Source organism: Calliphora vicina, chromosome 2, assembly GCF_958450345.1.
Source record: "Calliphora vicina chromosome 2, idCalVici1.1, whole genome shotgun sequence".
Classification (NCBI taxonomy): domain Eukaryota; kingdom Metazoa; phylum Arthropoda; class Insecta; order Diptera; family Calliphoridae; genus Calliphora; species Calliphora vicina.
Window position 1 is genome coordinate 76,415,259 of NC_088781.1, and position 23,029 is coordinate 76,438,287.

Genomic DNA, 23,029 nt, shown 5'->3' on the forward strand with positions numbered 1-23,029 from the left:
GAAACAATATATTCTGTAAAGGCATTTATATTAGTTTCATAGTTAAATTTGTCAAATGTCATTTCAGTTTTGTTAAGATATACATAGACCAAATCAAAATTTCTGTGCTGAACCAATAATATTTAGTAATCCTCTCTTTTTCCTGTGGGTGGAACTCGGGGGCTAAATGATTTAATTTTAGTTTTTAGTCTTTGTATTTGACTTTCGGTAAGACCATTTGGGGGTATATGTAAATTTGTTATTTTTAATTCTATATCTTCTATTATTTTATAATATTGATTAGTGTCTATTAAGTGAAGTACAGTAATGGTTTGATTAATTATTTCCACTGGTGCAATTCTAACTATCACAAATCCTTTGTTCTGATGAAGTGTGTTCACTTGAAGTGTACCTTTAGTCGTTGGGATGATTACCAGGACAATTATTATCCATATGAATTTCTGAAAATTCAAAAGGACTTTTGATATTAGTATTTTTCAAATTTGGGCCGTTGCAATTTCTAAAGCGTCCTTTAAAATTTTCGAAATTGGTATGAAGCCCTAAAAATTTAAGAGGTCTTTTAATATTGGAAACATGGACATTTTCTAATTTTTGTTTTCTGAACTTTGGTTGTTTTTATGTCGAACACTTCTATAATTTTTAATGTATCCCTCTTGTCTATGTTCTATATAATTTTCGCGGTTCTTATTTTGCTTTTCCAATGACCTACATTTAATAGGTGTTGTTCAACTTCGAAAGGAGTACATTTAATTGTAGAACGGAGAGTATTGTTATAAAATTTAATGTCTTTAACCGTTTGGGTAATTATTAGCACGTTTTCTTCGAGGTTTAAGACTCTAATTTTTTCGGAAATTGTATTGTTCAATCATTCAACATCCGAGTTGCCCATATGGCTATTGAGCTTTGTGGCATGAAACTCTGTTTTCTTCATTTAAAAATCTGCGAACATTTACGGTATTAAATTCATTATCAAAAACAAACTTATCTATTTTTCCTTTTATTGCTAAAAATTCTCTTAATTTCTGAATAACAGTTTGATTATTTCTATCAAGAAGGTGAAAGTGTATCGCATACTTGGAGAATTTATCTATAAAGATTATGAACGTTTGTCGACTATTAACATATGTATCTACATGAATTATCTTATTTGTGGAAGATGGAGTTTCAGTATGATGAAATTTGTTTTTAATCAGATTTCTGTCGTATTTTGCAGTTGAACAAAAATCACAATTATTTACAATCCTATGAATTGCCGTTTTTAACTCAGGATTATAAATTTTGTATTTGGTTCCTTCATAAGTCGGAACAATTCCCGAATGACCTGTTTCGTTTTTATGATATAAAGCTATTTGTCTATTCAATTCCTCCTGATCGACTATATCCTTCGCAAAATGAGAGCATTTTACAAACTTCAAATCAGGCCTGTTTTGAAAACAGGCCTGATTTTTCATTTCGTCAACCTCCGAGAAGATTGCTACACGACCCCTTATTGAGTGATTATACATTATATTACCGATATTTCGTGAATTCAAATCTGCCCTATCTATATATATTCTGTTTTTACCGAACAATTGTACCGCTTCCCGAGTCTTATTGCATGTTATTATTATCTCTGTTTTAAATCTATTAACAACTTTGTTCAAAATAGAGAAGTCATCACCCAAGTCCTCCTCTTGAGAGTTTCTTGTCTCTACCGCCAATGAAGAAGAGTCGTCATCATGTGACAGATCTTCCCCTGCATTAACGCTTGTGGCTTCCCCAAAATTGTTTTCTAATCCATTAACATCGATACGACTCAAAATGATATGATTTTCCTTGCCCTTAATGTATTCGATTTTCGATAATCCATTAAATGGACCAACCAACGCTGTAATCTTGGGCTAATATTTTTTCCATTATTCTTAGTTTGTAACCACTTAAGTGGTTGGTGATCTGTATTAAGATCAAATTCTATACCATAAAGGTAGGGTCTAAAGTTCCTTTTCTATAGTCGAATAATTTTTCTCATGAATGTTGAGTGTCCTTGAGGCGTAGCATATGGGATGTCCATCCTGTGTCAAGACAGCAAAGTTACTGGCATATGTTATTAGTTTAAACCTTCTATTAAAATTTGGGAATTTTAAAATAGGAGGATTTATCAGAATATCCTTTAATTTTTCAAAGGCCGCTATAAAATTTGAGTCATTCGTGTTGATCTTTGTATTCTTCTTCAAATATTTTGACATTGGGTATGCAATCTTTGCATAGTCCTTTATAAACTTCCTATAGAAACCAGTCATTGCTATAAATGATTTGATCTTCTTCTGGGTTTGAGTTTGAGGTTTTGGATAATTTCCACCTTTTTTGGATTGGGTTTGACATCCTCAGGTGTAACGGCACTGCTACACGTTCAATATATATTGTGATATTTGGATCGCGATCAATTGTAATCGATCATGCAAAATTAGGTTATTCTGCGATTTGGATCGCGATCCATCACTACTGCATGCTACACGTTCAATAAATATCGCCATGCTTTATCGCGGTCAATACACATATATTGAACGTGTAGCAGTGCCCTAAGAATGTGACCTAAAAAGTTGGTTTGTCTCTGTAAAATGTTTTTTTTTTACGTTTATTATATTATTCCTGCCTTTAATTTCTAGGCCTTATAATATGTAATTAAATCCTAAAACTAAACAATTATTGTTCTCTCAGTGGAGAATCATATTTGGAAAATTAGATGAGTGGTAAATCAGCTCTACGCAGCCTTGAGCTGTCTTGAGTTACTGTAAGTAGCCTTGCGAGCGGATTCGGATGATGATGTAATTTTGATAAATAAGCTTCACGAGTTTTTCTGAATTCATCTTTGACCAAGGGTACATCTAAGTCTCTGTGGATGTTCACGTTTCTTATGTATCATGGACCTCCCGTCATGGTTCTAAGAATTTTGGATTGTGCCCTCTGCATAAGATCTATACTGGTATTGCTTGCTGTTCCCCATAATTGGATTCCGTATGTCCAAATTGGTTTTAAGACTGTCTTATACAGGATGACTTTGCAGTTAAGGCTTAATTTCGATTGGTGGTGGATTAGCCAGTGTAAATTAGAAGCTTTTAGTTTCATGTGGAGCCGCTTGGCTTCTATGTGCCGACGCCAAATAAGACGTCTATCTAAATGAATGCCAATGTATGTAACTGGGATGTTCACACTGTTTAGTGTCACTGGTGGACAATTTCCTCTCCTAAGTGAAAACGTTATGTGCTTGCTTTTGATTTCGTTCACTTGTATTCTCCAATGTTTTAACCACGTCTCCACGTGCCTGAGATAATTATCAAGGTTTCTAGATGCTACATTTAAGTCCACATGAGAACTGAGAACTAAGGTGGAAATGGTTAATTCTTCGGACTCGGGCAAGTCTGAGGTGAATAATAAGTACAGGGTTGGTCCTAGAACACTTCCCTGAGGTACACCAGCATTGATCGCATAGACGCTTGTCACATAATCGCCGCATTTTATCCTAAACAAGCGATCCGATAGGTAAGACTCTAGTATTTTGTGAGTACTAGAAGGCAGTAGGCATTTAATCTTGTGTATTAGACCTTCATGCCATACCTTGTCAAAAGCCTGGGAATCATCTAGAAATATTGCCGAACAGTACTTTTTTAGTTCGAAAGATTTTCGTATCTCTCCAGTTAGGCGGTTAACTTGCTCAATTGTTCCGTGATTTTTACGGAATCCGAATTGATGATCTGGGATAGTGTTTTGACTATTTGAGAATGTTAAAATTTTCCTCAAATAGTTTAGAAAAGCAAGGCAATAAGCTAATAGGTATGTAGGATGATGCCAATGTCAAATCCTTTCCTGGCTTGGGTATCATTATAATTTGGGAGATTTTCCAATCATTGCCACATCTGGTAGGTTTCCAATCATGGAAGGTGTAATTAAATCATAACCTGGAGATTTTCTTAATTTAAGATTGTCCTTTATGATCCTCTGAACTATACTAACATTGATTAGTTCGGAGTCTGGTCCTATTAGAACAGGTAAATCCCCCAATACAAAATTGTTTGATGGGGGGTTTGGTTGGAACACATTACTTAAGTGTTCAGCGAAAACTACGGCTTTATCTCTGCCGTTTACAGTGGATAGACGTGTTTTACATCGCTCTCCAAATAAATAAATAAATAAAATAATTGTGAAGATAAATACAAAAAAAATATATATATACAAAGATAAGTAACAGCGAATGAACGCTTATTAAATACTTATAAATATATTTAAATATTGCTTTAAACAGCTAAAAAAATAAAAAAAACTGTTTGTTAATGCAAATATTAACAATCAAAAAAAAAAAAAAACAAAGCAAAAGTAATAAAAAAACAACATAAATAAATAAAACCCTAAATAAAGAGTGTAGTGTTTGTGTGTATGAGTTTCTCTTACTCTCCAACAAGTGAAAGGAGGCTCAGCAGCACTGAAAATAATGCATACATTATAAATTATTTAAGTGTAAGAACAACAACAAACGAGAGATCTCCACTCTCTAGTGCGCCAAAACAAAACAATTGTGTAGAAGACAACATGAAAGAAATTATAGAAAAACAAAGAACAACTCAAATGGTTGCTGAAAATAGTAATGCTACTGTGATCAATGTCACAAATAGTAGTAATGAAAATATTAACTCTATAAAAACCGGTGATTATAAGCAAAATCAATCGAGTTCTACATTAAAAAATACTGGTGCCATACTAAAAAATACTCGAAGTATAGTGAAAAATACGGGAAAAATCCTAACAGGAATGGACCGTTACATCACTATAACTAAACGCAAGTCCAGTCCTAGGACATCAAAATTGGAACCAAATCCAAAACAGGCGAAGAAAAATCCGGTAAGTCAAAATCGTTTTGCAATTCTTGACAATCAAGAAAGTAAGGAAAAACCCGCAAAGCCTGTAAAAGACTATAAGCCACCTCCTCTATATTTGCGCGAACCTACTACAAATGTTTTGATGAACAAATTGTCCCAACTTGTAGGTAAGGAGAATTTCCACGTGGTCTCTCTACGTAAAGGAAATATTCAAGAGACAAAGGTACAAACTTATTCGGAAAAAAATTTCAGAATGATTGTTGATAATTTCGATTCCGAGAAAAGAAACTATTATACATATCAACTGAAAAGTGCAAAACGCTTGACAGTAGTCATCAAAGGTATAGATAGTTCTGAGCCAACTGATGATATTAAAAAGGCGCTAGAGTCTGAAGGCTTTGAAGTGAAGTCCATTCACAACATAATAAATATGAATAAAATTCCTCAACCAATTTTTAGAGTTGAAATCACTTTCAACTCTTCTCAATTAAAGAAAAAGGGTGACACTCATCCAATATACGGTTTAAGATATCTTCTTAATCATAAAATAATTGTAGAAGAACCAATTAAGCGCAAAGGTCCACCTCAGTGCCTTAATTGCCAAGAGTTCGGTCACACCCGAACATTCTGCAAATTACCTTCTGTATGCGTAAGATGTGGAGATATTCATAAAAGTCAAGAATGTCCCCACTCAAAAAAAGATAATATAAGAAAATGTAGTAACTGTGGTCAAAATCACCGTGGATGCCCAGTATTCCTACGCATACAGGAATCAACGAAGGCAAGAAGACCTTTAGATGCTCAATATACGGCTTCTAACTTTCCAAGCCTTCCTGATGCTTCTAGTGCTCAATATAGAAGTATCATAAAAAACAATAATCAAAACAAATCGTATGCCCTTACGACAAATGAGGGTTCAGTTACCCAAATGAAAACAAACACTGGTGCTTCTAGTGCTCAATATAGAGGCATCATAAATGATAATTATCAAAACGAATCGTATGCCAATACGACAAATGAGGGTTCAGTTACCCAAATGAAAAGAAGCAATGGAAATAATACCCCATTATTTTCATATGCACATGCATTAAAAGAGGGTGTACCAATACCCGACACTAACTCTCAAAGCTCTATTGAGAATCTAATTCAAACCATTATCAGTTTCATGGCGAACATGCAAAATATGTTTCAACAATTGATGCAGAATCAAAGCATGCTCATGCAGATCCTGCTAAATAAAATATGAATTCTCTAAGAATTTGTTTTTGGAATGCTAACGACCTTAGCCAACATAAGAATGAAGTACAACAATTTCTCCACCTTCAGGAAATTGATGTACTACTCGTTTCTGAAACACACTTTACCATAAAGAACTGTTTCAGAATTAACGGATATTATACTTATGATACAAAACATCCAAGTGGTAGAGCTTGTGGTGGAACAGCTATATTAGTGGGAAAGGATATTAGGCATTTCCCAATGCCAGAATATAAAACGGATCACATCCAGGCCACATCTATAAATATACCTGATGGTAGAGTTACAATATCTTCAATATATTGTCCTCCTAGGTATAATATTAATCGACAGCAGTTTCTCGAATATTTTAGGACTCTAGGTCAAAGATTTATAGCAGCTGGTGATTACAATGCAAAACATACATTTTGGGGATCTCGCCTTATTACTCCTAGAGGGAGGCAACTGTTAGAAGCAATATCGTCTAACAGACTAGATGCCATATCTAGTGGCCAACCTACTTATTGGTCTACAGACCTCAATAAGATTCCAAATCTAATTGACTTCGCTGTAATCAAGAATATAAAACGAGAATTTATTTCAGTGATCCCTTCGCTGGACCTCTCGTCAGACCACTCGCCTACAGTTTTAACGTTATTAGCAGTTCCAAGTAAATTGGAAAACTCTTACTCTTGTTTCCCTAACAAGAAAACGAACTGGTTAAAGTATAAAATGTATGTTAGCTCACACTTGCCACAAAACATCTCATTGAAAAATGAGTATGAGATACAATCCGCTGTCGATATATTTACAGACATTTTAACGAACACTCAGACGTCAATGGCAACAATCGCGATCTCCGAACGTAACGGCTAAACTTAATCAGTGCCAAAGAAGACTTCACGTCGCCTTAAAGATTAATAAAGAATCTAACCTGAGAAATTATCTTAGAAACTTAGACCCTACTAAGAACACAGAATATAGTCTCTGGAAAGCTATGAAAAATATTCAATGTCCTATTGTATATGAGTCGCCCATACGCCTTCAGAACGGAGAATGGGCAAAAAATACTTCAGAAAAAATCGAAGCATTTGCCAATCACTTGGAGAATGTATTTACCCCAAATGATACAAATTCATATATTAGAGATAATGTCATAAATAATGTGGTGCCAGCCCCACTAAAATTCCGGTTCTCTGCCGTGAGGACGACGCTCAAAGGTCTTAAGGCTGGAAAATCACCTGGTATAGATAAAATTACTACCACGATGATAAGTAATCTGCCAAACTCAGCACTGAGAATTATTTTGTTCATATTTAACTCAATACTACGTATTGGATATTTCCCATCCTCATGGAAAATATCTGATATAGTTATGATACCGAAACCGGGAAAAGATGTCACTCAAGTGACATCATACCGTCCCATTAGCCTATTGTCAATATTCTCAAAACTTTTTGAAAAGTTGTTACTTGAGAGACTTATAGTGCACCTTGACGAAAATTGCATTATTCCTGACCATCAATTTGGTTTCAGAAGGAAACATAGTACTATCGAACAGGTACATCGGATAACTACACTTATTCGGAAAACCTTCGAGAGCAAGCAGTATTGTTCCGCATTATTTATTGACATATCTCAAGCCTTCGATAAAGTCTGGCACGATGGACTAATACACAAAATTACTAGATTACTACCTGCGAACGTACATAAACTGCTTAAAAATTATATACAAGAAAGATCTTTCCAAATCAGATCAAAGGATGTGATCTCAACACGTCGAAAAATATCCGCTGATGTACCACAGGGAAGTATTCTAGGGCCGTTCCTATATATTTTATATACTGCAGATATGCCCACGAGCGCACTGACTCACACATCTACATTTGCGGATGATACCGCTTTTTTAAGTACACATGAAAACCCCGTAATAGCTTCTGAACAATTCCAGTCTCACATCGGCGATTTGGAAAAATGGCTGGACAAATGGAAAATTAAGGTCAATGCAACAAAATGTATTCACGTTACATTTACTTTAAGACGAGAAAGTTGCCCTTCCATACAGATAAATAATATCAAAATCCCAGAACAGAGCCATGTGCGATATCTCGGTATCCATCTTGATCGCCGTTTAACATGGTCCGACCATATTGAAGCCAAGGTTACGCAAATAAAATTAAAGTCAGTCCTACTGTACTGGTTAATTGGCCCACGGTCTGCTCTAGACTTGGAATACAAAGTGCTTTTGTACAAAACAATTATAAAACCGATATGGCTATACGGCATTCAGCTATGGAGAACAGCCTCCTCATCTAACGTTGAAAAATTGCAAAGAAAGCAGTCAGCACTGTTAAGGACAATAACAGGTGCCCCATGGTACATTCGCAATAGTAATATCCATAGGGATCTCAATGTCCCCATAATACGCGAGGAGATCAAACTATCCAGTCTAAAATACATTTCAAAACTAATGGATCATCCAAACCCCCTCGCCAGGGAGTTGCTGTCATTTGAGAGTCATAGACAACTGAGGCATTGGAAACACTGGATCTGGCCAGATAATCATTTAACGAGTACTCATGTTGGACATTGCATCGGCAATAACAAATTTAGTTTTAGTTTAGGTTAAGATTTGAATACTTATTTTTAAATTTCTAAAAAGAAAGATTCAATAAAGAAAAAAATACTGAAAAAAAAAGAAAATCCTTTGCACTACGTGCCCAGAAACTATCAGATTTTCTTATCGGACTTTGACCCTCTACCGGTGGCTTAATATTCCTAGCTGCCTTCCAAAGGGAGAAGTTTGTGTGCTTAGTACTGGTTAAACTTTCAATATAGTTTCGATTTCTGCGATCCTCTTCAGACTGAAGGGCTCTTTTTAATTTCTTGCTTGCAATGGACAGCCTCTGCTTAGCAGCAGGGGATCTGTCGTGGGGGCAATATATTGAGCTTAGAGTCAAATCTCCAACTCCACATTCTAAGCAAATGGATGTTGCTTGCAAATAGTTTTTGAAAAATTTTTCTAGGGTATACTGTTTTATCCTATTTCTAATTAAAATACCAGTACCACCGTGTGCCTTACCAGCAGGATGTTTCGTGGGATGAAATATAAATCTATATTGTTTTCGTTGATAAAGTGACACCTCAGCTTTGTGCTGGTTCAAGCCATTTGCGTTCCAGAAACAAATTTTTAAAAAACTCATTTTCTTGTCAAGAGTATTTGTATCATTTGGTTCTGGGCTCTCAAAAGCTCTTGTATGGTATTTTGCATGGATGTCATGAAATTAGACATGTTTTGGTTAAGTGAGGTTATGTTACTTGCAAGAGTATTTAATAAATTTTCTAACCCTTCCGAATTTTGGGGGAAACTAGGTTGTTTAATATCAGATTTTAAAATACTTGCATATGAGACGGTTCCAGACTGAACTGGAACCTCTTTATTATTTTTATTTGGAGTGGGAACTCCAGAAATTGGCGGATAGGAACTGCAGTTCAGATTTACTGGTTCACCTATTTCGCCTCTTAACCCCTTTTTTCTATCTCTTAATGTTTTCAACAATACTTTGTAAACTGGGCACCCGCGATAGTTAGCAGAATGATCGCAGCCACAGTTGCCGCATTTTCTGATGAGACCTTTCTTTATAATATCACATTCTGTTGAATAATGCAGGACTCCGCATGCAACACATACAGTTCGTAAAGTGCAGTAGTTCTTCGTGTGTCCAAATTCCTGACAATTTCCGCATTGTACAGGATTATTACGTTTGATAGGTTCCTCAACTGTTACCCTGCGATTCAACAAATACCGTAAGGAGTATATTGGATGGACTTCATTACCTTTTAATTTTCTGTCATCAGGCTCCAACTCAACTCTAAATAGTGGTTGGGGAATTTTATCTCTATTGAAGATATTGACCACAATTCGTATACTATAGCCTAATTCTTCCAAGGCCTCCTTGATTTCGTTTGGCTCTACACTGGACTCTATACCCTTAATTACCACTATCAAACCTTTTCATCTTTTCAGCTGATAGGTGTAAAAATTTTTCTTGTTATTATTTAGATATTGAGAGACTTTTCCGTAATCGTCCTCAGTGTATATAACGATTTTAGTTTTTTGCACACCTCTTCTTATGGGAACAATTTGGAAATTATTCCTACCAATAAGGTCAATAAGTGTTTTCACTAAATTATTCCAATTGGGTTCGCGAAGGAATATTGGAGATGGTTTAAATGATTTTCGGCCATTACTATCATTTCGGACCTGTTCGTTATTTCCATCTTCACTTAAGATTTTTTATCAAATGATTGTCATTGGTCTTTTGTTTCTTTAATGAACTTTCCACCTTTTGAGGTCTTAAATTTATTTTATTTATACTTAAATATCTAAGCATACCTGGTGTTTTTGGTATAACCTTCTCATCTACAATTTTTGGTATAGCACCCTTTGATGTACCATTGTTGCTACTTACGCTTCCCAGAGGGTTAATCACTTTAGAGCTCTCACTAGAATTTATTTCATTCTTATTTAAAGCTTGTGTATGCTTGTTAGTTGTTGTTGTTTTAAGTATTGGCATTGTTGTTGCTTGAGCTGTCATTTTATTTGTGTTTTCTTTTAAGCTATTTTTACGCAAATATTAATTGGTGATGTTAGTTGTATATTGTTAGTATTATTTGATGGTAGAGCGGGGGTACAAGAGCGAGCTCTCTCACTAGGTTTAACGGTTAAATAGTTTTTGTTATAATTTATGTCACTTATATTTGTTTTCATACTCTCCCCGCTGAGAAATATATAGGCATTTCTACCATTCAAAATAAATGTAATTATTCACAAATCAGAACGGAGCGGATTTAAAAACACGTCTGTCTCTCGTGAGATGTTACATGTTATTTTGAAAAAAAAATAGTTATATTTATTAACTTGGATTTTCAATTTTGTCTCTCGAAGTTGTTTCAAGATTTTCTCCCAATTTACCAAATGCTCACCTAATGATGTGCTAAAAATTAAGATATCGTCCAGATAAACGATACAAATCTTATTTATGTATTCCTTTAATATGGAATTCATAAGTCTTTGGAAGGTAGAGGGGCATTTTTTAAGCCAAAGGGCATTCGAATGAATTCGTAATGCCCAAATGGGGTTGAAAAGGCCGTTTTCTCCCTGTCCTCTTCTTTTACCAAAATTTGATGAAATCCCTTTCCGAAGTCAACGGTTGAAAAATATTGGGCTTTTCCCAGTTTATCCAAAATTCCTTCCATGTTAGGAATTGGAAATATATCAGCTCTAGTGAATTCATCAATCCACAACTAAACTCCATTTTTTAATACCAGAATTATCTATTTTTTTTTGGTACAATCCAGAGGGGACTATTATTTGGAGAGTTACTCTCCTGAATTATATTCTGTTCAAGTATTTCGCTTATTTGTCTATTGATAAATGTTGGAATTTCATGCTGTACTTCCCTTGTGGATGTTAGTTCATCGCCGTCCTTATAAAACAAGGCTTGAAATTCGTTTAGAATTTTTCTCAATCTTAAATCCTCATCGCGGTTTAAGTGATTTAAGTCAAATTGATTTATTTCTTCGAATTCAGTATCCTGAATAGTTTGAATTGTATTAATATGATAAGGGGACTCTTCTTCGAAAATAATTTTTCTTTTGAATATGCCCAAAAACCTATTTTCTAAATCTATCTTTGCTTTATCAAAAAGTTTTGGACAATAATAACGTAGTAGTTGCGTCCCCCGATACCAATAACCTTCCAGAAAAGTGTACCCTGTATATTAAATTCCTTGGGTATTGGTGTAATTAGGCCCGTTTTTGTTGCATTTGTACCATTTAAAGTACGGAATCTAAAATGTTTATTTAATACCATTTAAAAAATTGGCCCTCAAAAAGGTTAGGCCTTATTATACTAGTTTCCGCCCCGGTATCAATGAGACATTTTACGACTTTGCTCCCTATAGTTATCGCTATTAGGGGTAATCGCGACTTGAAGGAACCCTGAGAAAATTTACTTCATGTTCCGATTCGTTCTCCAAATTTCCAATATCCATAAAAACGGTTGTATCTTTAGACTGTGTTCTTGGAACATATTTAGTTTGAGCACTATTTGTGGAAAATTTATTAGAATTTTGTTTGTAGTGTTTATAAACCGGTTAACCGAAAACCCGGTTTTTCTTCGAAATGTCGGATTTTTGCGAACCGGTTAACTTAAAATGTTGATTTTCGGTTAATCGGTTTATCCGGTTTTTATCACTCGGTTAACCGGTTTTTAAAATTTGGGACTAAAATTCATAAATCTCACATTATATAAAACATTTGGTCTGATTGGAAACCTAAACCGCTGATTCCCCTTGTAAATGCACCTCAAAACTTCAGCGTCGTTGCGCCACCAGTTAACGTTATCCTATCATCCTAATATTTTACACAACGTATTTCTACAATACATAGAACAATTCTAGTGGGGAGACGGCCTGTACCTACAAAATTTTTTTCGTCCATACAATCTTGGAGAACTCTAATATACATTAGGGCTATAACCAAATGGTTGAACTTTAAATACAAAAATTATTGAATGGATAATTTTTGTAATTGAAAAAACAAAAAATAACAAAAATGTATTTTTAATTACGAAAATTATCTATTCAATAATTTTTGTATTTAAAGTTCAACCAATACTTGATTCAATTATGAAATAATTGAAACCAGTTCAATATGTGATAAATATTTGAATTGAAACAGTTTAAGAAATAGTTTTTTTCTGTGAAAATTAACGATTTACATAATTTCACTTCAGATTTTTTTCAAACAACAGCAATATGTTAAGTTAAACTTGTGTACAGTACAACTTTTAACATGTACGTAATTCATTCAATCACCATTAAAACCATTCATACTTTATAGTTTACTTTTATAGAAGACAAGCAATGCATGCATAGTTTTTCGTTGCACTCCATGCATTGCTTTACATAACTAATGTGTATTGTCAACAAAAGGCTCATTTTTTGTGAATGCATTCAAAAGCATAAACTAGAGCATTCAATCCGTATTCAATCGACAAATAAAAAATGGATATGCTATTAATCGGATACAAATTCGGCTAAAATAAACAGCGGGCTTAAGGGTAAATATTATTTTATTAGTAAATATTAGCAGTATAAAACAAAAACTGTGTCAATGCAAAAGAAAAAAACTACAGCTCCGTGCATTCAAATGCATAAACTAGAGCATTCAATCGACAAATAAAAAATGGATATGCTATTAATCGGATACAACGGGCTTAAGGGTAAATATTATTTTATTAGTAAATATTAGCAGTATAAAACAAAAACTGTGTCAATGCAAAAGAAAAAACTACAGCTCCGTATTAGATAATTTTTAAGTAAATATAATATTATAAATAATTAACATTGTACATACACTGTTTAACAGTCCTTCCAACCAGGTTGTTCCAGTATCGTGTGCTGTATTGACAACATCGATTATTTGATTTATTTTACGTAGGATGCCATGCTGTAAAGAAATAAATCTTATTAACATTTTGCAAGTGTGCCTGTTCATTTTTAAAAACTGCTTCACCTATTTTATATTGTATTTTAATACGACAACAAAATAAAATATAAGGCCCTAATTTTGTAAAGTGATATTTATGTGTAAAGCAAAAACAAAATTTCAAAAATTTGTTTTTATTTTATATTCAAATTATGAAAGGCAAATCAATGCCTGGATTTTGGTGCGTTTGTTCTGTTCACAATTTGTATATAAAACAATAACAAATTTTTAAAATGTGTGAAATTTTGTTTTTGCTTTCCACGTAAGGAGTGAGATCGAAAAATTCTTAACACACGTTTTTCATTACATTTTTTAACCCAAGTATTATTTGAATTTTTTTTTGATCAAGTTACCTTTGAAAAACATGTCAGTTATTATGTGTAATGTCAATTATATTAATTTTTTTGTTAATCTGATTAAAATGAGTGACCAGAAAAAAGTGCGTACTGAAATTATTAAATATTTTCAACAAAACCCAACTTGGTCTTACAAAAAGTTGGCCAAGCATACAAAGGTCTGCCGTCAAACTGTTTCCAATGTTATTAAACAGTACCGGGAGAACTTGTCAGTTGATAGAAAACCTGGTTCAGGTAGAAGGAATGGTCCACATGATGTTTCTAAAGCCAAAAAAATAGAACGCATTTTCAAAAGAGCTCCCAACACATCCGGTAGGAAAGCAGCCCGGTTAGCTCAGTGCTCGGACTATTTGGTACGAAAAGTTAAAGCTAATGCAGGTTTAAAAACATACAAGGCTCAAAAAGTTCCTGACAGGAACGCTACTAAAAATTTAGAGGCCAAAAACAGAGCACGGAAATTGAAGTCAAGTTTTATAAAAAAATATTCTTGCTGCATAATGGATGACGAAACGTATGTTCTGGCAGATTTTTCGCAACTTCCAGGTCAAAAATTTTATGTTGCTGATGCTCGAGGGAATGTTGAAGAAAAGTTTAGGACCCAAAAGCAGACAAAATTTCCCAGAAAGTTCTTGGTATGGCAAGCAATATGCAGTTGCGGCAAAAGAAGACACTCATTTGTTACAACGGGCTCTATAAATACCGAAATTTACATCAAGGAATGTTTACAAAAAAGGCTGCTTCCATTCATAAGACTTCATAATGTGTCCACTTATTTTTGGCCTGACTTGGCATCCTGTCACTATGGCAAACAAGCCCTTGAGTGGTACAAGAACAATAATGTGGTATTTGTACCAAGAGAGGCAAATCCTCCAAACTGCCCGGAGCTAAGGCCAGTGGAGAGATATTGGGCTCTTGTTAAAAGAGAATTGAAGAGTACAAAAAAGGTGTCCAAAAGTGTGGTAGATTTTAAACGGAGATGGACTACATGTTCGAGCAAAGTGACAGAAAGCACTATAAAAACGTTAATGGAAGGGTTTCCGAAAAAGGTTCAAAATTTCATCACTAGTGATTAAAACTATAAAAATAATTTTTTTTGTAAATTGTAATAATAATTTCAATCAAATAAAAAAAAAATTAAAGCTGTAAGTTTAGTGGTTTCTTTTTTATAAACATATATGTATGTTAAGAATTTTTCGATCTCACTCCTTAATATCACTTTTGTGACGTGATTTACAAAATTAGGGTGTTTTTTTATTTTTGTTAAAATCTTACAACTACATTCTAAACTAGGTTAGAAAAAATCATTGAGTATTGTTGGTGTTTTGTCCAAATAAGCAAGACTTACTAATTCTCATTGTTTATTGTAAGTTTTTTATAAGATATTTCTAGTATTCCTAACAATTTCGAAAGGTTTTCTCATGAGCAGGCATAAGTAACCAGGGAAATGCGTATCGGAACTAGTTTATCCCCCCAACAATACCTTTAATTTTAAATTAATTTATTTTAAAAAATAAACTTTGGGAACAAATTTAGTTTATCAATGTGTTAAATTTAATTGGAAATGTTTTATAATTAACAGCTAATCATAACAATAAAATTCGTAATATGAACTTTTTTGCATGAAATATTTTTGGAATTTCGAAGAATACGGTTCGGATTATTCGGGTTATCAAACATTTCTCCGACCATTATGTGTCCCAGGTAGGATATATATTTTAAATGGCAAAGATATAACAAAAAATGTAAAAAGGTGACCCCTACGTTCGGCAAAAAAAATAAATAAAATATTTTGTAACTACCTTGCAGAACTACATTATATTAGGGGATGTGCGGCGCACTTTTTTATGCTTGTAATGTGGTAAGCTCTACAATGTAAATAGATAATAAGAAAGAATAAAAGTCTGTCATAAGAAAGCAACCAACCGATTGTAACAGTTTTTGGCGTCGAGCATGTTTTAAATTCACGTGTGAAATTTATTTACATAGAAAAACTTTGTACAGTATAAGAATTTGTAAAAAAAAAATGCAAAACGAGAATAATTCAGTCCATGTGAAGGAAATGGATTCCTTTTTTAGTTTTGAGCCGTTCGATGCTACAAAGACAACTTGGTCACGTTGAGTAAAACGCTTTAAAGCAGCACTAGAACTTTATGAGTGTCAATCTACGCAATACCAACGGTTGCTGCTACATTTCTTGGGAACAGAAACTTATAATAATAATAATAATATTATCTGATAAAGTAAGTGCTTCCTAGAACTTCGCAGGAGTTTTGGAGGAGCATTATCACCCTAAGCCTAACGAGTTGTTAGAAAATTTTCGTTTTAATTTTGGTGCCCATTTGGATGTGGCATTGAGGAACCAATTTGTATTTGGCCTCTTGGACAACAAAATACAGCCGATTATTAGAAAGAAAATCATTAAAAGTGGAGGAGGCCATAATCATGTCAACAGCCTACGAATTAGCAGAAAAAGGAGGTGAGGAGTTACAGCAGAAAAGTTCGGAGAGAGTAACGATCAACGGAATGTTCGAGAAAAATAGAAGATACCCAAAGAAAAAGAAATCAAATGTCAATGAAACAAACAAAAGTAATCAAAAATGTTTTCGATGTGACTACATATTTGGCAGATCAATGTCAATATAAAGAGGCCAAATGTCATTTCTGTAATAAAAAAGGTCATCTTCGTAAAATGTGTTTCAAAGCGAAAAATCAATTACATGAAATTGAAAAAAAAAGTAATACAGTGGAAGATCTCCTAAAAATAGAAGAAAATGCTGAAGTGGCTAAAACTCGCAAAAAACTGTTATACGATTTTTTAACAATGGTAAAAATATTGTTTTTGAAATTGACACAGGATCGCCAGTGTCAATAACACTATGCAACAAATGAAGACTTTTGGAAATACACAAGATCATGACAGTATAGGTTCGACTCTACTACCAAAGGGTAGTAAAACCCTGTACTCAGTTTGTCCATTTTGGTGACCGATTTTTTTTATGGGCCCCCAAAGTTTCTGAAAATCAGTGGTGCCTCTAAAAAAGGTGTCATCAGTTTTTGGTTAACAGCTAATTCAGACTTTGTGATACGGCTTAACTATATATAGCAAAGAGTCCGCCAAATAAATTTTGTTAAAATTTTTTTCCAAAAAATAGCTTTTTCGTGCACTTTTGTTGAAAAATATTAGGAAGAAAAATTTTTTTTTTACTTTTTTTAGAATAACTTCCAGGGACTCCTAATTTTTCAATAACAATATTTAGCAAAGTTGTAGCTACGGTAAATCTGAATAACTCTTGTGAACATATCAATGCAATCCGAACATATCTAGGCATTCTAAATAGCTGTCAAAAATCACTTTGTAGCATACAAATTTTAGTTTTTTACTATTATTTGACTCTAAAACAAAACTTTTTTGTTAAAAATGTATGTTCGAGTGTATACTTCTCTATTGTGCTTTAATAACGAAGAATGGGCAAACCATTATCGGTATGATCCGGGCGCATCACTTTGTCCAATCTTGATCACGCAAGACCGGCTTGATGCAAGATATGAAAAAACATTCATATTTTTGAAAGTGGGCATGGTTTGTGGAGCTTCTGAAGAGTAAATATAAGCTTTTTATATAAGTTTTTGATATCGGTGGAAATCTTATGACTTGTAGATTGACATTTTAGTGTAATGAATTAATTTTGTGTTTTTTGGGACGTATTTTACCTTAAAAACTAACAATATTATAAAATGGTGATTTACCATCAAGAAAAATAAAAACTTTGAATTAATGAAAAACTTGAACAGTTACAGATATCACTATAAAATTTGGAAGTAATATAGATCTAAATGTTCTTAAGTCAATGGCATCACTAGTGTTGCCATTCTTTGTTTTCAAACATCGAAATTCCTAAAACGGGGAAAATGTGTTCCAAAAACTGAGGTTTTTTAGAAAATAGCCCACTTTGACGTTATTTACAGTATGATAGTAAAAACGTTTTGTACGTATATAAACAAGATATAGGGCTATACAACCTAAAAATTTGTTTCAAAATTGGCCAAGTTTGGATAGGGCTGGGCGGTACAATGTCCGCTTAAGTTAGTCAAATTTTACTTTATACGTTTTTGCATTAAGTTCTCTTTCCAAATCATAAAAAAATGTATATAGCCACGAAGAAAATTAGTTTTTTATAAAAGAAAAAATATGGGGACTTTTTTGGGAAAAAACTTAAAAAACACACGCATACAAAGTTGAAATATATAAATAGAAGCTTCAACTTTGGATGCGTGTAACTTTTTATAGGGACAAAATAATTGTTATCAGATTTGTTTTATTTTCTTTAAAATTTTATCGCAAATATACGTCATATATAAAAAAAAAATGTCGACCTTTCGTAGGCCCATCATATATAAAATTCAAAAAAAAAGTTCGAGCAAAATTTAAAAAAAAAAAATTAAACCTAAATATCTCGGATCACAAATGCCTTTTTGCGATTTTTTTTTAAAATGTGTGACATTGAGGGTCCACTCTTCAGCCGAGTAGATACTACAACATAGAAGTGTGGACTTGATCATACTATTTTAACAAAAAATCTTTGTTTTAGAGTCAAAAAATAGTAAAAACGAAAATTGTTAAGCTACAAAGTAGTCTTTATGTGCTATTTAGAGTGACTAGACACGTTCAGAATGCATAGATGTGTTCTCAAGAGTTGTACAGCTTTACCGTAGCTACAACTTTGCTAAATATTGTTAGTGAAAAATTAGGAGACCCTGGAATTTATTCTAAAAAAATTAAAAAAAAATGTTTCTTCCTATATTTTTCCAACATAAGTGCACGAAAAAGATATTTTTTGGAAAAAAAATTTTAACAAAATTTATTTGGCGGACTCTTAGCTATATTATTGCCATATAAAGTTAAGCCGTATCACAAAGTGTGAATTAGCTGTTAACCAAAAACTGATGACACCTTTTTTAGAGGCCCCACTGATTTTCAGAAACTTTGGGGGCCCATAAAAAAAAATCGGTCACCAAAATGGACAAACTGAGTACAGGGTTTTACTACACTTTGGTAGTAGAGTCGAACCTATATAGTCATGATCGTGTGTTTTTTTCACTGTTGCACTGTGTAATTAATGTTGATGACGCAAAAAAGTTAGTGTCTAAATCAAAACTTTATGAACCAGAAATGGAATTACTAAGTTATTGTGGAACACCTATAAAATGTGTCGGGTACGTCAATTCAATGTAAAAGTTACGAATGAAGAAAAATACTTGAAACTATATATAGTAAAGTCGAAACGTAGACCAATCTGTAGCGTCAAAAGAAACTGTACACCTTAATATATTATATTTACAACATTTTATATTTTTTATTTAATATATTTTATTCTTTCTCATTTTATTATAAAAGAACAACAAAAAATATACAACAAACATTTTTTTATAGCGTCAAAAGTAATTGTACATTACTTCTGTTTTAAAAATAACAAAAAAAAATTGCATTTGATTGCCATTTGATTTTATAACAGCTTGCAGTCTTCTGGGAATCGATTCCACAAGATTGTGGAGGTGGAGGAAGATGATCCAACTGTTTGGGAGCATGGTAAAGCATTCATTCCTTTACTATTTTCGCATTGTGCTTGGTATCGTTGTCTTGATGACAGACCCGAGTTCTACCCAAGCCCAATTTTTCGATATTATGTGCCAAATTCACAAATCGAACTTTTTTCTAATTTCGACAGGACAACGTCTGTCGGGTCAGCTAGTATTGAATAAAAAAAATTTATAAACCCGGTTAACCATTTTTTTTATAATTACAAAAAACGGAACCGGTTTTTTGGACAATTAGCTTTAAGTTTTTATGGACGATTCTTATAACCGTTTTTACAGTTAGTTGTAGTAGCCCAAGACAAGCACACCCCAAGATATTAATTAAAGTTTTTTTTTATTGTTAACTAGCTGACCCGACTGATGTGGTCCTGTCCAAATTAGTAAAAAGTTCGATTTGTGAATTTGGAGAAGCTGTTTAAAATGTGTAAAATAGTTAAAAAGAAAAAAAAACGTATTTTCGAATGATAATGTTTCATTTACATTTGATTTTAAAATATGTATGTATGTACAAAGAATATTATGGTGTTCTATTTACATTTTGATTGAAAGATCGATGTTCAGGTAAACAATTAAAATAAAGAAATACTTTTTTCGATTGCTTTGCTGTGATAATTTTGTTCATTGCAATGCTCTATGATACACGACATTTTTTGTTGTTGTCAGGCACGTAAACAAATAATGCTGATGGTGTTCCAACACGGGAACAGGCGACATATGGAGCCATAGGGATCCGTGGTAGCAAAACGTCTTGTTCTTTGTACTTCCTTTAAGTATTGTTGCTTCGATGACGTTATGCATCAGGTTTTTTATCGCTAGTCGGGTGCCAATACATATACGTGGTCCGATCAGACACTCAGTTGCACAGTGGGGCAGAATCAAAATTTTTTGGAAATAAATCTGGCATTTCTAAACGACTGCTCCGAGCGGGATAAAATTTGAATTGGGCGTAGCCAAGGAGTATTCGAGTTTAAGTTATTAAAACGGGCCCTACATATAATCCAAGGGCGGCGCTATGGGTATGGTACCTTCGACATGTAAACTTTTTAAACACCTGCCATTTTTTTGTTTTCCATCCGATTTCAAAGAAAAAAAAACATGCTTGCGTGTGCTATTTATCTCTTATAATTTCCTAGTTATAGGCATTTCAAAATTTAAATTTTAAAATTTTGCCATACCTTGGTCCGCTTTTTTAAAAATATAGGGCGCACTTTTGGACCGAATGGACTCGAAATTTTTTTGTTAGACAACTAAATTACCAATAACATACAAAAGATTTCAGAGCAATATCGATTACGAATCCAAAAATAACCGATTTTCAATTTAAAAATTCAAAAAATAGTATATTTTTCTGTTTTTTGGACAAAAAGGTGACTTAACTCTTTTTTTATTAAAAAACAACTTTCTTTAAGAACGTATAACAATTTTATGTTTTTCCATAAAGTTTCTTTACGGAGAACATTTTGGTATAAAAAACATGTCCTATTTTTCGAACATGTCGGCCATACGCCCTTTAGAAATTTACCTATTTTCTAGTCAATATCTCAATTAGATTCAAAAATATGCCACTTTAAAACTCCGTCCTTCAAAAATATTGCACTTTTTCATACTAAAAAATGTGTATAAATTTTCTTAATATTTTATTCAACACAAGTCACTGGTTCTGACTCAGTCACATTAAGAAAATTTATACACATTTTTTAGTATGAAAAAGCGCAAAAAATAACTTATCTAAACAAAAAAATATAGCTCGGAATAAATGTGGATCAAATTGTTTCTAATATTTGCAACCCTATTAAAATTTTGATATAAATTTTAGTTTTAGAAACTCAATGGAATTTTCAGCGTTTTTTCAAGTTTGTCATTCTAAATAACAAGGTGTATAAACACTTGTCAAAAGGAATCACACAATTTCTAAAAATTGGCGCAAAAATCCCAAAATTGGTATTTTTTACAATTTTGCCTATAGGGTCCACATTTCCTTCGGGGCTGGGAAAATACTTTAAGGATAAATAGGGAACACACCAGGGTTTCCAAAGCTGATCCCTGCCTTGGGATTTTAGAACATGTGGCTCAAAGTTGAAATTTTGATAAAAAATAGGTCAATTTCTAAAGGGCGTAGGGCCGACATGTTCGAAAAATAGGACATGTTTTTTATACCAAAATGTTCTCCGTAAAGAAACTTTATAGAAAAACATAAAATTGTTATACGTATAAAATGTCTATTCTGCCCCACTGTGAGTTGGAGATTGTGGTCCTGGTAATTCCAGCGAGTTGGATAGTTGACGACATCATCTTGGGAAGTAACAGAATCCACCGATTTGTATGTCATCATTCGACATATTCGACAGCAATATCACGTTCATTCTTAAAATTCAATATGTCGACATCAATGTTTTTCGTAGCCGATATAGCACGTTAGCTCAACCAATCATGATTTTTGTAATTTTATGCAATGTTTGGAAACACCTTTCGGATGAGTTCGGATTTTGATTCGGTGAACTGGCAGAAAGCGATGGGAAATTAAATGCAGCCGTTCGAAATGTCAATCGGGATTTTTCCGTTGCCAATGTCCAGCAATTGTTTCGAAAATACTTCTGCAGATAGATCGTTCCGCAACTCGACACACATGTTCACAGTCAATTTCAGTTTCTTGACATATTTCCACAAAAAGGACGACTACAAACATTCACAAAGTTCATCGGTTTGCGTTGACTGTGGAATCACTGGCAATGTTTGCCGAAAATCACCTGCCAATTGAATAATCGCACATCGCACCCGCTTTGATTGTTTCGTAAATATTGCAACGTTTTGTCTAATGCCACCAAAGACTTTTTATATACCATTGTACACTCATCCCAAACGACCAGTTTGCTTGCTGCAAAACTTTGGCCATCGCACTGTTCTTGGAACTGTTGCATGTTGGATTTTCTTTGATTTGCATATTCAATGGCAACTTGGGTGCTAAATGAGCAGTTCGACCGCTTTCCAACTACGTAGCTGCAATTCCTGATGAAGCAAGTGCAATATCATTCTGCGAGCGTATCGTTGCCAAAATAAACGCGATCAAAAAGTTTTTCCAGTTCAACCGGGAGCGTGCAAAAAAAATCCTTCCAGTTCCATCTTTCACAACTTTCATAAGAGTGTCGTACATACTTTTGTTGACGATTCAACAGTGGAACGTTTGTTCCAACTGATTCCCTTAAGGCATCGCAATCATATTGTTTTTCACGACGCAACTCTTTATTAAATGCGTCGTGCATCGGACGATTGGGAGCTGTCATGCCTAACTCAGATAATACCTTTTTCGACCTCGTAGAAAAATTTCCTCGCCCATTTGCAAATTTGGATTTGATTTCTAATACGCATCTGATACAAAATATCATCACACATAGCATCTTTGTACTTACTTCAAAACAAAACAGTTGGTTTATCTGAACA

At 33.6% G+C, this 23,029-nt stretch overlaps 1 protein-coding gene across 1 annotated transcript in view; it reads right to left on the reverse strand.

Moving 5' to 3' along the window:
* Nipped-B (Nipped-B cohesin loading factor) overlaps nucleotides 1-23,029 on the reverse strand; it is a 401,322-nt gene that overhangs the window by 173,343 nt on the left and 204,950 nt on the right. The window contains exon 15 of the mRNA XM_065500106.1: nucleotides 13,509-13,601. Coding sequence (XP_065356178.1) covers nucleotides 13,509-13,601 — 93 coding nt within the window. The remainder of the gene's footprint in view (nucleotides 1-13,508; nucleotides 13,602-23,029) is intronic.